The sequence below is a fragment of the Stenella coeruleoalba genome (genome assembly GCF_951394435.1).
Source record: "Stenella coeruleoalba genome assembly, chromosome: 7".
Lineage (NCBI taxonomy): Eukaryota > Metazoa > Chordata > Mammalia > Artiodactyla > Delphinidae > Stenella > Stenella coeruleoalba.
The window spans coordinates 36,475,467-36,492,426 of record NC_137153.1 but is presented as its reverse complement, the minus strand read 5'-3'; the positions used below and the strand labels follow the sequence as shown (position 1 = coordinate 36,492,426).

General features: G+C 38.0%; 1 protein-coding gene across 3 annotated transcripts in view; it reads left to right on the top strand.

Moving 5' to 3' along the window:
- Positions 1-8,582: 8,582 nt before the first annotated feature.
- The window catches only part of ERCC6L2 (ERCC excision repair 6 like 2), a 156,604-nt gene continuing 148,226 nt past the window's right edge, over positions 8,583-16,960 (top strand). Inside the window, exons 1-2 of one of the 3 annotated variants that reach the window (XM_079927051.1) lie at positions 8,583-9,177; positions 14,006-14,430. In XM_079927051.1, the coding sequence (XP_079783177.1) occupies positions 9,096-9,177; positions 14,006-14,430 (507 nt within the window). In that variant the 5' untranslated portion in view covers positions 8,583-9,095. The remainder of the gene's footprint in view (positions 9,178-14,005; positions 14,431-16,960) is intronic. The other 2 variants (XM_079927052.1, XM_079927053.1) reach the window with 2 other exon arrangements.

Genomic DNA, 16,960 nt, shown 5'->3' with positions numbered 1-16,960 from the left:
GTGTGTATGTTGGTCTTCTTGATGGTGTGCCCCTAAGTATGAATTTCTCATAAGCTTTGATATGCAGTATTTCTATTATTATTGAGTTCTAATGGATACTGAAACAGCAAGACTCCTGAGAGGAAATCAGAATATAAGTTCACTTATTTGTTACACTGCTCATTCAAACCCACTCTGAGGGCTAGTTTTTCTCCATACCCTTGAAAGGAAGGGTACAGAGAAATCATAGGAATCTTCTGGTCTCTCTCAATAATAAAAAATCCTGTGGTCACTTCTAGCCACTAGACAAATAAGCAAAAAGTCTTGGTTTGATAGTTAATAGGTCCACTGTAATATTAAAATTCAGAATTCAATACTCATTTAAACTTAAAGTTCTTCTGCTAGCAGAGCTTACACATGCTTCAGGTGAGTTGTTGCAGTGGAAAAAGTAGGGGTGATTACTACTTTTATATATGTTTCTGCCTTTCCCTCATACTTACTAGGCTGCTCCTGACTTTTCCAGAATTGTTTGGGAAAAGGAGAAAAATTAAGAAACAGGAAAGGTCTTAAATCAGTACTGCCATAAGAGTGCAGAGGCCTTCCTTGGATGTCTTTCATAGGGTGCTTTCCTGTATTCTTCAGGGTCACCGTTTTATCCCTATGTATCCAGCTGTCCCAGGTTCCCTTTTGGGGTCATCTTGAAGTCTCTGCTGGCTTTCTCTCACCTAAGACCCACATCTTGAGGAAATGTGCATCCTTTTGTCACAATAAACTCTGGGAGTAAGGTGGCCCCAAACACATTAAACTTTCTTACTCAACTTCAGAGCAGTTAGCCAGCCACAGCACTTGCCCTTCAGATTCTTAAGGTTTGAGTCAAATAGTCCACCATATTCCAAAAATTCCAAGGGATGCATATTAAATATTCCAAGTGATTCCTCTGAAGCTCCTTTTGCTTGTCTTGAGGTGTGGAACTTAGCTCTGCAATAGCTCTATCAAAAACATTTTCTTCTCTTCCTCTAACCTCCCATCCTCATCCTCTAATCCCTTCCATCCAACACTTTCATATACTCAATGTAGATGAGGAATTAGGATCATAAAATCTGTTCTTGACTTCCTTTGGAAATCTTATATGGAAGACTATCTCACATTAAATGTGAGGTTTGTCATTTTAGGGCCTCAGCTGAAGAAGTCTTATAACTTGTTCCTTTTAATTATTACATATTTATTATCTAATTTCCATCATGATTTTTTTCTCTGACCCATAAGTTTAGAAGTGTTTTTAAATTTCCAAATATATCATCTTTTAAAAATATTTTTGAAATATTGATTTCTGACTTAATTCATGGGACTAGAGAACATGATCTGTCTGAAGCAGACTGATGGAAATCTGTTGAGACTTGTTTTATGACATAGTTTATAGTCAATTTTTATAAATGTTCCCTATGTGCTTGTGAAGATGTTTATTCTCTAATAATAAAACAGAGTACTCTATATATGTCCATTAGATCAAGACAGTTAATTGTGTGGCTTGATTCTACTTTCTTTTTTTTTTTTTTTGTGGTACACGGGCCTCTCACTGCTGTGGCCTCTCCCATTGCGGAGCACAGGCTCCGGACGCGCAGGCCCAGCGGCCATGGCTCACGGGCCCAGCCGCTCCACGGCACATGGGATCCTCCCGGACTGGGGCATGAACCCGTGTCCCCTACATCGGCAGTCGGACTCTCAACCACTGCGCCACCAGGGAAGCCCTGATTCTACTTTCTTTTTAATCTGACAATTACTGTGAAGAATATTAAAAATTTCTACAATGTTTATGGCCTTACCAGTTACTCCTTGAAATTCTGACAACTTTTGTATATTTGAGACTATTGGTAGGTGGTTATAAGTAGAGATCCTTCTTTTATCTCCTTGGTAAACTATGCCTTTTATAATTTCTGTGGCTAATTTCTTTGTCCTTAAGGCTTTTCACATTAAAGCTTGTATTGTCTGATATTAATATTCTGAGCTATTCTGTTTTTTCCCTCCACTATTTCTCTATTATATCTTTTTACTTTACTTTCAGCCTTGTCTTTACTTTTTTTAGGAGTATGTATTATAACTGACATACAGCTGGATTTAGTTTTTATCCAATCAGAAAGTACCTTTTACCAGGAAAATTAATCTTTTAAATACATTTATTGCTTTTACTAAAATATATGGATCAATTTTTATTATTTTGAGCTATTAATCATGCTTTTGCTTTTTCTCCTTTCCTGCTTTATATTGATTATCCACTTTTTTATTAAGAACTTATATGTTCCTTTAATATTTCATTACACATACCCTGACATTTAATGTGAATATTTCACTTAGTAAAAATCATCAGGTGAGCCATGGCCCCTGAGCCTGCGCGTCCAGAGCCTGTGCTCCGCAACAGGAGTGGCCACAGCAGTGAGAGGCCCACATACCGCAAAAAAAAAAAAAAAAAAAAAATCATCAGTATCTCTACTCTACTCTTTTCCAACAGAAACATCTTAAACACCTTAGATTCTTTCACTGTTATCACATTTTCAAGTTTTTTGTCTGGCATTTTAATTTTCCTTTATTTTTTATATATTTAAATTATATCATTACTATAGTTTTACACAGTTAATGGTTGTTTGCTAATTTTTTTAGGCTAATCATTCTTCTTACATTTCAGATCTGTTTTCTGAGTTCAAAATACTTAAAAGATCTTGTAGTGAGAGTCCACTGGTTTTAGGCTTTTGATTTTGCCGGAAAATATTCTTATTTTGCACTCACCATAGTGTAGCAGACTATGAAGTTCTAGGTTGACAGTTATTTTCTTTTTGCACTTTGAAGTTACTATCCCATTGTCTCCTGGCTTCCTTTCTAATATTGAGAACTCTAGTGTTATCAGTTAAATTGTCATTCTATTCTATAGGTAATCTGTCTTTTCTAATGGCTGCTTTCAAGACTCTGTTACTTTCTTTTGTAATTTTTCTTCAATGTGTGCAACTACTGGCATATATATATTTTTAATATTGCACCCAATTTATTGTGCTTCCTGAATCTGAGGATTTCAGCTATCATTTCTTTGAAAATTTTCTTTCCTCATTCTCTCTATTCATTACTTCTAGAAATCCAATTCTAGCCTCCATTTTTCTTAACCTTTCTTTTGTACTTTCCCTCTACTTGACATTTTGTCCTGCATTTGGGGTCATTTCTTTAGATCTTACAGGTCATGAATTATATATTAGGGTTTTTTCTTTTCTTTCTTTTTTTTGGGAGGGGGGATATGTCCATTCTGCTTTTATTTTTTTAATTTTTTTTTGAACTATAGTTGATTTACAATGTTTCAGGTGTACAGCAAAGTCAGTTCAGATTCTTTTCTATTATAGGTTATTACAAGATACTGAATATAGTTCCCTGTGTTGTATGGTATATTATGGTGTGTTTAATCTGCCATTTAACTTACTATTGAGTTTTTAATTTCAATAATTAAAATTGTCATTTCCATAAGTTCTAATCCTTTTAAAAAAATCTATTTGCTGTTTTTTGACTGTGTCTTTTCTCTTTCTCATGTTCTCAGTTTCATTTTTAAAAATATCAGTACGTATTTTATCTATACACACACACACACAAACTTTTATCTAATACTTCTAATAACTGAAACTACTAAGGGTCTATCTTTGTTGCATGTTTTTCCTACTGGCTTTTGTTCATGGTGGCTCATTTTTGTGTTTTGCAGTTTGGGGGCTGTGAACTGTTTTATAGGGCTTTATCTCTGAGAATTTTGAGGGGTCTTTGTTTTAACGTGTTTTCTTTTAGAAAGGATATACTATTTTCTTTCTCCCAACCTGGATGTAATTAAACTGGCACTACATTATGCTATTATCGTGGCTTGGGGTTTCCTAGATCAGGCAGATTATGTGAATTCAAATTGTAATCCATTTGGGGGCATGGCTGTGGTTTCAAAATGTCAGAGGAAATACACACATGTGCACACACACACACACACCCTGTCCAAAGAGCCCATGCCAAGAAAAACAAGTCTCTCTTCTTCATCCTCCCTGTTTTCTGCTCTCCAGAGTTTTCTTCTAGCCCACTGTTTCACTGAGGATGTTACCTTTCAAGGTTTCTGATTTCAAATGAGAGCCTCAGTTCCAATTTGGGACCTTATGAGAGCTTAAGACCATGTCTTCTGTCCCCACAAAACTGTTAAAACTCAGACCCTTTGGTAACTGAGATGGGCAAATGCTTCCAGGACAGCAGTGGCATAAGTGCCAGCTAAATAGGCTAGCTTTCACCTCTCTCCTTTTTTTTTGTGGTACGCGGGCCTCTCACTGTTGTGGCCTCTCCCGTTGTGAAGCACAGGCTCCGGACACGCAGGCTCAGTGGCCATGGCTCACGGGCCCAGCCGCTCTGCAGCATGTGGGATCTTCCCGGACCGGGGCACGAACCCGTGTCCCCTGCATCGGCAGGCGGACTCTCAACCACTGCGCCACCAGGGAAGCCCTCCCTCCTTACTTTTGGCCTATGAGTATTTTACATACTTGTTTTTGCAATGTCTGCTATGCATTTTGAGTATTTTTATAAAATTATTTCAACCTGCAGTTCCTCGTGTTTTGTTGCTTATTTGTTAGGCTTACTATGTGACATGTGATATGAAATATTACATGAAATTGAATCACAGGATTTAATTTTTCAAATCTAAAAGTATCTTCTGTGAAATATTTTTGCATACCTATCATATTGCAATGAGTATCAGGAATCATGTTCTAGTCCTGATTTTATTTGCTATTTGTGACCAGGCGCAAATAACCTAACATTTCTCAAAACTATCTTCTTGTCTTTAAATTAAAGCGCAGGATCAAGGAATCCCTTAAATTTCTTCAAGTTCTAATATATAATAAGTCTATGAAGTAAAAACAACATTGGTGAAGGTTCAAGAGGTAATAATGCTCATCACATTCCTAACACTAACCTGCCATTCACTATATATCTTTCACTACACCTGACTCAAGAATCAAATTGTCCTTTTGTTGACCCAAGTTTTTTTTTTTTTTTTGCGGTACGCGGGCCTCTCACTGTTGTGGCCTCTCCCGTTGCGGAGCACAGGCTCCGGACGCGCAAGCTCAGCGGCCATGGCTCACGGGCCCAGTCACTCCATGGCATGTGGGATCTTCCCAGACCGGGGCATGAACCCATGTCCCCTGCATCGGCAGGCGGACTCTCAACCACTGCGCCACCAGGGGAGCCCTTGTTTTGTTTTTTAATGAGAGTAAAAGAATATATATTACATGAAATTTACCTTCTTCAACATTTTAAAGTCTACAGTTCAGTAGTATTAAGTACATTCGCACTGTTGCATAACATTGACTATTAAACTTTAAGGTTTAGGTTACTTATTGGCAAACAAGGACACATCTATTTCTATCACCTCTACCCTGCCCTCATCTGTTCTTCCTTTCTTCTGCTTGATACAATGGCTGGAAAACTGTATCAGGGGAGAGATGCTACAACCTAAAATCAGTTAACTAAAACTCTGAGACTCAATTTCTTATGCTGTCTTATGTTTTCATACTTCTATGGTCTGAATGTTTGTGTCCCCTCAAAACTCATATGTTGAAATTCTAATGCCCATTGTGATGGCTTTAGAAGGTGAGGTCTTTGGGAGGTGATTAGTTCATGAGATGGAGCCCTCATTAGGAGGATTAATGATCTTAAAAAAGAGATACCACAGAGCTCTCTAGCCCATTCCACCATGTGAGGACACAGCAAGAAAGGGCCAGCTATGAACTGGACGAGGGCCTTCACCAGAATGCTACCATGCTGACACATTGATCTTGGACTTTCCAGCCTCCAGAACTGTGAGAAATAAATTTCTGCTATTTATCTACAGCTACCCAGTCTGTGGAATTTTGTCATAGCAACCGAAATGGACTAAGACACATACTTATTTTTTTCTTGAGCATTTTTGCTGGATTAACTCACAATTTTGGAGGTCTATGAACCACAGATAGATTCATATTTGACTTCTGCAGTGTGAATATAAAGACTACTGTTTTGTAAAATATTAAAAGGTTTAATCCTCTTTCTCAAGGGCCTCTTTGATAATCAAGTAATACTCTTTTGAAATGCCCATGCTATCATCATCTGTGTTTTTTCTCTTTTTGTAGATTTTACAGGCTTAACTTTACTAGATCATACTTTGCCAATGTTTTTGCATCCAACTTAGTTATCCAATATCATTTTTATTGACTTCTGGTAATTCCTGAATATCTTGCAAGGCTTTCAATTTCACTTTGCAGTGCAGTTTTACAGTGTTGGATGCTTACAATATCAGCACCTAGACAAGGATGTCACTCTAATGGGTTCAGACAAAAGCTACTCTTAAATGGGGGAAGGAATGTTTCAGGATGTCTAATTTTGTGAGGCATGTAAGTCACTAAAACATATTTTATGTCATGATTATTTCACTTCACCATGTATCATAACCATGGTGGTGAGATTAAATAAGAAACACTCAGAAATTGAGGCCCCCTTCACTTCTGTTAGTCACAAGAGTATTCCATCACCCAGATGATCTCTTTCATTTAAATCAATATTTACTTCTACGTGATTTGTCTAATCACTCCTATTTAGAGGTCAGCTCTTTAGAAATGAACATCTTAAATCAGTGGACCTCTGGAAAAATTAGACAACATTAAAAAATAAGACAACATTACACAACTAGTCATTTCAATAGGGGAAAAAAATCAAATTTCTTCTCTGATAGTTGCAGAAAAAAAAAAGTAAGCTTGACTGATATTTCCAATTGCTATTGATTTTAAGGACAATGTGAACAGAATTTAAGTAAAACAGATATATTTCATCAATTCCAATTCCGAGAAGATTTTTCCCTACATTTTAGAATTTCCAACATCAAGATGCATGTTAAAATCAAGAGTAACAAGTACAATGAGTTTTTTTCAGCTGCACCTAGAAAATATGCCTTATAATCCATGGTTTTTAAGTTAGAATCTAGTCTAAAATTCTAATCTAACTAATGTGCTATCAACTATTAGCCAAAATATTAAATTGAAGAAATGGCTATGCAGAATTCAACTTTCAAGTGGACGCATTCTATTGATAACAAGAGTATATTGCAATACTAAATCCTTACTGTGACTAGGTATTGTTTTAGGTGTTTTATTTATTTTATTTAATTTTTACAATAACCCTATTATTAATCTGTCATGGGTGAGGACACTGAAGCAGTGGGGTTAAATGACTTAACCTCTTAACCACGTGTGAGGACCAACATAATGGATGAATTAGATGTTTCTCTTCCATACAAAATTTTTACCTGCTGGTAAACAGAAACAAGTGCTATTCTAGATGAAGCATTTTATGAAAACACACTAATTTTTAGTATCTGTCAAAGAATGGATACCTATTTACAGAGCAAATAGCCATATAGTTTTTCTCATTAAGATCCTGTAGTAGGCAGAATAATGATCCACCAAAGATATTCACATGCTAATCCTTGGAACCCATGAATATGTTACTTTATATGGCAAAGGGACTTTGTTGATGTGAAAAAGGGTATAGACCTTGATATGGGAGGATTATCCTGGATTATTGGTGGACCCAATCTTATCATGTGAGCCCTTAAAATCAAATAGTCTTTCCCTGCTGCAATTAAAGGGAGATGTGACTATGGAAAGGTCAGGGGGATGCAACATTGCTGGCTTTGAAGACAGAAGGGTGTCCGTGAGCCAAGCAATGTGTATAGCCTCTAGAAGCTGGAAAAGGTGAGGAAACATACTCTGCAGAGCCTCCAGAGAAGAAGGCAACCCAGCTAACACTTTGATTTTAGCCTAATGAGACCAATGTAGGGCTTCTGATTTACAGAACTATAAGATAACACTTATATGCTGTTTTAAGCCATTAAGTTTTTGGTAATTTGTTAAAGCAGCCATAGGAAACTAATACAGGCCCATGCGGGCTAACCTCCTTCAATGAAATATCCTACAGCATACAAAAACATTTTAACATGTGAGGAAGCATTTCTGGATTAATCTACATACAACGTCTGGAAAAGTATTAGATGAGCAGTATTCATTAATTCCTGAGTGGTATGCTGCCCTGAAGATGCTCACCAAAACAGCCTGATGGTTTGCTTAGTGTTTACCCATATAACGTGTTATACTAACCACTGGTAACTTGGGATGGTACACGAAAAAACACTTTCAAGTTTTCATAGTATCTTTACCTTTGCCTTCTACTTAGGGCATGTGTTGCAGGTTCTGTACTCAGAAAAGTTATTTATAACTTACTACATTTTAGTATATGACCTAAGAAGATATGCCTCCTCTGGGTGTCCTGAGCCGTCGGTGTCCACACGGCTGAGGCGGCACTCCAAGCGGGAACCGCTCGCCTCCTAAAGTCCCTGGGCGTCCGGCAACTCGACGAAGGAACCAAGCGCCTAATATAAGCCACAAGATACGATCGCGGGGACGACGGTCTCCTGCCAGGCCGTCACCCTCCTTACCGGTCCTTAAAAGACCCACTGCAGGCCCACGCCCACGAGCATCTTTCTGCCTCTCTCCGTAACCGCAAGAGCCGCCGCAGGCTAGCAGGCGATATGAAACTTCGCGATACTTGCAACTATCGCGGTTCTTTGTGTTACCGGTTTCCTAGAGGAAAGACGGCCGGAAGATCGCTCCGCCCATGTCAACCAAGATTTTGTTCTCGTGAGATCCCGAAAACAGATCGGGAGCCAGTTCTCGCGGGATTTTCCGAGTCAGGGCTGGAAGTTGTGGTGGGTCCCAGAGCGAAGCCTATTACTGAGAGGGAGGTTAGGGGGTCGACCTGCCTGCTTGTTGTCCTCCCCCGGCGGCGGAGCCCCAGACGATTAGGTGAGCGCCGCCTTGCCAGCTTCCACAGCGCCCTCCGGCTCTGCCGCTGTCTCGAACGCAACCGGCCCTTCTCCCTGGACCCCGTCAGGCTCCACCTTTGCTCCCTCTCGTCCCGTGACGTCGGGCTTCGGGGGCGGGGGGCTATGTACAGAGGGCGGCGGCAGGTGGAGTTGGCCGCCGTCCGCCCGCCAGCCTCCTCCTGGCGGTCCTCCGCCGCCTGTCAGGTGTTAAATGCAACCAGGCTGCCAGGCCCTTCCCCCTGGCCAGATGGATCTCTCTGTCCCGAAGCCCCGCGCGGAAACCAACAGCAAAGGTATAAGCTCCGAGCTCCCCTCTCTCCCCAGACAACTGTCTTTACTGCGTAGGGTTGGACCTGTTCCTGCCAGTTCCCTTGGGGTTGCGGTTTTACCCTGCGGCTCCTGTGAATGACAGCTGGAGATTGTGAACCACCTCTAGGGCTGGGACAGTTCTTTGTGATTCAGAGTTGAGAACCTGCACTCTGAAGTCAGACTGCCCTGGGATCTAGTGCTGGCTCTGACAGTCATTTGCTGAGCAACTTTGGGTGGTTTCCTCGTCTGTAAAACTGCTGTCTTTGCTGAGTGAGTTCTTGTGATTATTAAATGAGATGGTGTTAAGCAAAGCATTTATGTGACCGTATCTGGCTCACAGTAAACCCTAAGTAAATGTTTGGTATTTTTATTCTCTGTTCTTGTATGCCTCAGTTCTTAGTGAATGGTAGATTTGTTATTAAGTAGGTGAATAAAGGTTGAGATATTTCGTTCAGTTTATTACACAAAGAGCTTAATATATGATGTACTGAGTCAGGATCACCTTTAGTGGGTCACCAAGAGAGGGTTTAAGGAGGGTATGGTTATCTGCCACAAGTCATCTGGGATGGCTTCTTGACCCTAAATTAATAGCTTTCATTATTAATAGTGACATAACAAAAGCTACCAGATATTGAGTGCTTGTTCCGTGCCCAGAAATATGCTAATTGTTTATGTACATGTTTTCCTTTGAGGAAGATACTGATCTCATTAAATAGATGAGGGATTCAGAACTAAAGTTCAGAGACGTTTAAGTAACAAGCCTCAGCTCTGATGGCTAGGAATTGATGACACTATAACTCAGGGACCACAAATATAAATACCTATAGAAACCTGGCAGGTGAAATAAATGGATGAAGCTGCTGAGTGGAGATTATAGTAACTGGAATGCTCATACCTCATTTAAAAGGGGCAGGGGCTACTCAGTTCCAAGGAATTGTTCATTCACGTGTGAACTGGTATAGCATTGTAGTTACAAGTTCAGATAGCTTGGTTCAAATCCAGGCTCTGCCACTTTCTAGCTGTGTGACCATGGTTAACCTTTATCTGTTTCACCATTTGTAAAATGGAACTAATAATATTACTTACATGAAGGGTTGCTGTGAGGCTCAAATGAACTACTACATCTAAATTGCATGCCTGGCACACATAAGCCCTCAAAATGTTAGCTATATATAAATATTTGTTAATTTGATAAGTATTTGAGTTTCAAACATTGTCCTAGGTGCCCAGAATATGGCAGTGAACACAAGTCCCTGCTCTGGGGAACTTATATTTAAGTTGAGATAAACAATAACAGACAGTTCATATTTTTCTCTGAAAATGGTATCAAGCAGGGTGAAGGAAGAGAGAGTGGCGGGGAGTGCTATGTTAGATTGGGTGGTCAGAGAAGATACCTCTGAGGAGATGCCATTTGAACAGAATCCTGAATGAAGTGAAAGAATCAGTCACTTTGGTATTTAGGAGGAGCGTTGGCGGAAGGAACAGAAATCTCAGGAGACTAAGGTGGGAGTATGCTTACCATGATTGGGGAATAGCAAGGAGGCCAGTTTGGAATGAAATCAGGAGAGAGGGAGGAAATGAAGTTAAAGAGGAACACAGGGACCAGATCATAAGGAGCCTTACCCCTATTCAGTCCAATAGGAAATCATCCTAATTTAAGCTATTTGTTCTGGAGTTTGAATACTGAGAGATAACCGCCCTGCTCAAACTTAACTGAATCTATTAATATTTAGTTCTAGAAATTACCCAAACTCAGGAACCAAATAGACTTCTGTAAGTTGTTGTGTGAAGCCCGTGAGGATTTTGCACATGCTGTATGTGCCCTCTGACTGATATTCTCTTCTTAGATTTCCTTACTTTATTTAATTAAATTAAATTAATTAATTAATTAATTTTTTTGCGGTACGCGGGCCTCTCACTGCCGTGGCCTCTCCCGTTGCGGAGCATAGGCTCTGGACGAGCAGGCTTAGTGGCCATGGCTCACGGGCCCAGCCGCTCCGCGGCCTGTGGGATCTTCCCAGACCGGGGCATGAACCCGTGTCCCTTGCATTAGCAGGCAGACTCTCAACCACTGTGCCACCAGGGAAGCCCCTAGATCTCCTTACTTTTTAAACTGTTTCCTCAGTACCTCCTTCTTACAGCACTTTGTTCTGCCAAAGCACTTATAGCAATTTCATGTGTGTGAACTTTTGAGTATTTGTCTTTCTCATTAGATGTCAAGGTTCTATGAGATCAAGGATGTGTTTTTGTTAATAAATTCAGCTCTTTTATTGAATGCCGACTGTGTGCTGGTCCTGGGGATAAAATTTTGAAGAATACAGACATTTTCTTGGAAAAGATATTCTTCTCTAGTGAGAGGCAGATAAAAAAAGTAAACGTGATAATTAAACATTGTGATATGTGCTATAGAGGCAATAAAATAGTACAGAATAGTGGGGTTCCCTACTTTAAATAAGGTGGTCTGAGATAAAGTCTCTGAGGCGATGACATAAAAACACCTGAGAAAAGACCTGCTTAATATGCTTGAGTCAAGGGAAAAATTGATAGATTAAGTTGGAGAGGTAAGTAGGGGAAGATCATACAGGGTCTTACAGGCCATAGTAAGGAGCTTGGACTTTATTCTTTGTGCGGTGGGTCATTATTAAAAGATTTTAAATGAAAGATTTACTAATAATTTATATTCTTAAATAGTCACTATTGCTGCTACGTGGAAAATGGATTGTAGAGGGAAATAGTGTCAACAGAGAGAATGGTTAGAGAATGGAGGATAGAGAATGGAATTTGTAGCAGTAATTTAGGAGAAAGCCAAAGTTTGGCAAATTACAGTCAAGGCCGAATTCAGCCTGACACTTGTTTTTTTGTAGATAAAGTTTTACTGGAGCACAGCCATACCCATTTGTTTATGTGTCTGTGGCTACTTTTGTGTTACAAGGGCAAGAGACAGTATAGCCTGCAAGATGTAAAATAACAAGTAGCTAAAATCTGACTCTACAGAAAAAGTTTACCAACAGTTGTTTTAAAGTGATGGTGGCATGGAGGAAAGTGATGCTTTTTTTTTTTAGGTAGAGCCAGCAGGACATTCTGATGGAGAGGATGTAGGGACTAATATATAAAGAGGAATAAGGGCTGACTAAAGGTTTTCTACCTTGAAAAGTTGGTTAGACAATGATGGCCTTTTAATGAGATTTGGAAAGACTAGTTCTAAGCAAGGTTTAATCACTATCATTTTTGACATTGGTTTTCTTCATTTTAACTGTGTGGTACAGTTCTAGCAAATAATTGGTGTTAAATCATATATGTTGAATAATAAATAAATTAATGAATTAAGTCTTTAAAAATTAGAAGGCGTTTGCTGGATAGGTAGACAAAGCATGTGAAACAAATAATGTATTAAGAATTGTTGCAAGGCTTAACGTAGGTTTTAAGGCTCAAACAGTACTGTTATGAAAATAGGACCCATCAACCTATTTTTTATCCCTGTATAGTGAATAAATGTTTTATTTTCACATTAAAACTCTTCTCTTTTAGAATAATGTAACAATTCTCAAACAGTTTGGATGCAAAGATTAGAGTGGGAGAACAGATTTTTTTTGCTGATTGTTATATAAAAACAACCTTATCAAAATTAGAATAATGGTTTTACTTTTGAGGAACAACTGATGAGGAATAGTATAATGAGCTCTTCTTGCTGAAGAGAATATAGATGTACTAGTTATAATCATGAATGTTATACAAGCCTAATTCAGCATCAATAGGAAGTCCCTGGGAAACTACCAATGATATATGATCTCAATGACAAATATGTGAGAAAAATAATTCCTAGTATCCTTAAAATTGTAGCTATACAATTCCTCTGGGATTCTTGCTATAAGAAATTCCATTTGGGAAATTATTTTTACTTAATTTCCTCTATTTGGTACCTTTTAATTGTACCAACAGTATACTCTGCAGAGGCCCTCTTCCTCATTCACAGTGCTTTATTTTCTGAATAGAAAATAAAATAGCTCTACAGTTAAGCACAGAATAAATTTGTACATAGAGACAAGTCAGACTCTTCAAAGAATAATAGAATCTTAGCAGAAAGAGATCTTAGAACTCATCTCTTTTTTAAAAACCTTGGCTCTTCAAAACCTAGAAGGGAAAAAGCTGTGACAAAGCTGGTACATATCACTCTAGTTGAGTTGGGAGATTCCCTTGATTAGTTGTATACAGATTCAAGCAACATTTTAGAAGCAGCAATATTGACAGTGAGAAGAAACAGCTGTCTTCAGAGAAAGGAGATGGAGTAACTAAAAAAGCAGACAGAAGAATCACAAAAATATTGCTGTTCAGAGGATTTTAGCTTACCTGTTACCAGGTCCTATTCAGTGTTATTCTACCATATCATGAACGTTATACCTAATGTTCATGAGTCATCATGAATATTTAAATAAGTGGTTCTCAATTCTGGCTGTGCATCAGAGTCACCTTTTGAATTCAGCAGTAACAACCAAACACAATAATAAAACCAAATGCCCATGGCCCATATCCACTGAATCAGAATCAACAGACGAAGCATATATGGGGAGATTATGACACACAGCCAAGGTGAGAAAAACTGGAAATAAATTATGTACCCTTTATTATGATAATATACTTGAGGAAAATATACTTTAGGAAAATATTTATACATGTTATAAGTATAATTTATCTTGTTTCAGATTTTGGAAAGGGTATTTATGTGAGGAACACTTTTTCTCATAGCAGTGGATAAATGAGGTGTTACTTTATAAGTTAGATTTGGCAAGTTTATTTTCTCTTTTATTATTATAGATATATGGCATCCAGGAGAAAGATGTCTCGCCCCTTCTCCAGATAATGAAAAACTTTGTGAAGCAAGCATAAAATCTATCACAGTGGATGAAAATGGGAAGTCATTTGCAGTCATCTTATATTCAGATTTTCAAGAAAGGAAAGTACCTCTTAAAAGACTTCAAGAAGTGAAATCTGTTAAAGATTGCTCCAGGAATTTTATATTTGATGATGAAGATTTGGAAAAACCTTATTTTCCAGACAGAAAATTTCCATCATCTGCTGTTGCTTTTCAATTATCTGAAAATGGAGACTCTATTCCTTATACTATTAATAGGTATTTGAGAGACTACCAAAGGGAAGGAGCCCTGTTTCTCTATGAACACTTCATCCAAGGAAGAGGGTGTATTCTTGGTGATGACATGGGACTTGGAAAAACAGTACAGGTATTTATTTTAATTACTTTATAATTAAAATTCAATAAAGTCATACATATTATATCATATATATTACATACATGAATGGATACCATATGGAAATTTCTGTTTGTATCGCAGATCTTATAATTGTTTCGTGTGTGTGTGTGTGTGTGTGTGTGTGTGTGTGTGTGTTGTCTCACACAGTACTTAAGGATGGTGTTTAGTCATTATTTTATCTTCAATATTTATTTAGTACCTATGAAATACATTATTTAAAATGATGTTATAGTATAACGACTTGTTTTTACCTTTGGTAATACTAGTACTAAGATATCAATTATATTTAGAGTAATTTAACTTTCTTAGTAATACCTTATGGAAGGAAAGCATTCTGACATTTGTTAAGCTACATAGCATGGTTAAATTGACTTCTGCAGGCCTTTTGTGCATATTGTTGGAGTTTATCAAAGCATAAATTTCTTAGTCTGGGATCTCTGGGCCACTAGGAGTTCTATTGGTGGACTTCAGAGAGGCCTCCTATTTCTCTAAAATGTGTGCCAGAATTTGTATATGTATATACTTTTCTGCAGATAGGCTCTATGTTAGTTATCTATTGCTGTATAACAGATTATTCCAAAATGTAGCAGCTTAAAACAATACACATTTATCATATTAAAGTTTCTGTGAGTCAGGAATCTGGGTACCATTTAGCTGGATCTTCTGGCTCTGCCTTTCATAAGGCTGCAGTTATTTCAAGGTTGGACTAGGGAAGATTCACTCCCCAGTTTGTGTGGTTGTTGCAGGATTCATTTCCTTGTGAGTTCTTAGACTGAGGCCTCTGTTTCTTGTGAGCTATTGGCAAAGCCCTTCCTTGGTTCCTTACCACATGGACCTCTTCATGGTGCTTCTCACAGTGTGGAAGCATGCTTCAACAGGGAGAACAAGTGATCAGGCAAGAGAGAGCACTACTAGTGAGACACAAGTCATGGTCTTTTGTAACCTAATCACAGAAGAGACAGCCTTCATTTTTGCCATATTCACATCATTAGAAGCAGGTTGTGAGGTTCAGCCCATACTGGGCTGAAGGGGGGACATTAAATAAAGTTGTGGATACCAAGAGGTGGGGATTATTGGGAGCCTTGTCAGAAGCTGTGTACCACAAGGGTTTATAATCCAAAAAGATTAGAGTTCTGAACCTAGACTTTATACTAAGCAATCACTCTGGATTTTCAGGAGTGTTTGTCTAGTGTGATTAAGTCCTTCTGTGTTTCCATCTTTACTATTGAATTTAAGCTATTTTATTCTTCATGACACCTCCATTGTTAGTGGAGTTCAAAGGTAAGCGAAAAATTAAGTTTAACATTTGAAAATAGCCAAATAATAGCTATGTATAAAGCTCTGGTGTAAAAAGCTAGGGTAAAATTAAGTCCCTCAGTAATCATAGTGTGTTTCTGTTAGCCATAATCTATTTTCCTTTAATCTCAGGCAATGCACATAGTTCTAGGCTTGCACATTGAAGGTGTTAAATAATTGCTTGTGGAATAAAACGAACTTACTTTCTCAGGAGAAGAGGTTCCAAGAATAAAGATAGGAGCCTTTTGGAAACTACCATCTGTGACCAAGATATGCAGATGAATATTAAAGGAAAATAAATAATAAAGCCCTTCTGTGACTGTCTTTACATATACTTTAACTGTTTTTGCCCATGCTAGAATGTTCTTTCCCACATGTCTTTGACTAGTCAATGCCTGTTCATCTTCAAAATCAGAAACATGAGGGAGCTACAAAAAGTGACCTGCAATTTGGGAAACCCTACCCTAAACCTACTAAATACAATTCAAATTCTTCTGCACATTTTAGGCTCATATTAAGCTTTCATCTTGGAAGCTCATGTCACAAAGGAATTCCCTTTATTTTACATTTTATAAGATTATTTTAAAAGTGATTTTACTGCACAATTTTATATTTTCTGACACACTGAAATCATTGGAAGGCTTTGAGTTGTATTATATGCTATGACAGTGCTGCTATGAATATCTTTGAGGGCTCACCTTCTCAAGATTAGGAAATAGTTTTTGTACTAATTTTGATACATAGCTGGATTTATCTGATCCTTGAGGACCTAGTTCTCTGGTTATTATTCTTGTAACTCAGAAAATAATTTCTACATAAATAGGCGGTTTGGGGAGATCCATTTAAGATAGAGCTTCTGTAGATAGGATGACTAACCCAGTTGAAGAAATATGGACAATAGTTAATGAGCTCACTAGAATTTCAAAATGTAGTAGAATTAGGTGAAAATGTTCTATGAAAATAGACCATTGGCAATTACTCTTTGAACTATAGTAGTAACTTCTTCATTTTGTTTTCCTTTTTTCTGATCTCATCCCTTAAGTTTTCCCCTCGTATATTCTAACTTGGCCGTAGTATGAAATTGAGCTCTTCTTTTTAAAAATGCTTGTTTTACATACCAAAAAAGTTTGCTTCCCTCATTCCAAATTGAAAAGTGGGTAAATTTAATATTTTAAATTCTTCAAAGGATGAGGATTTAAAAATA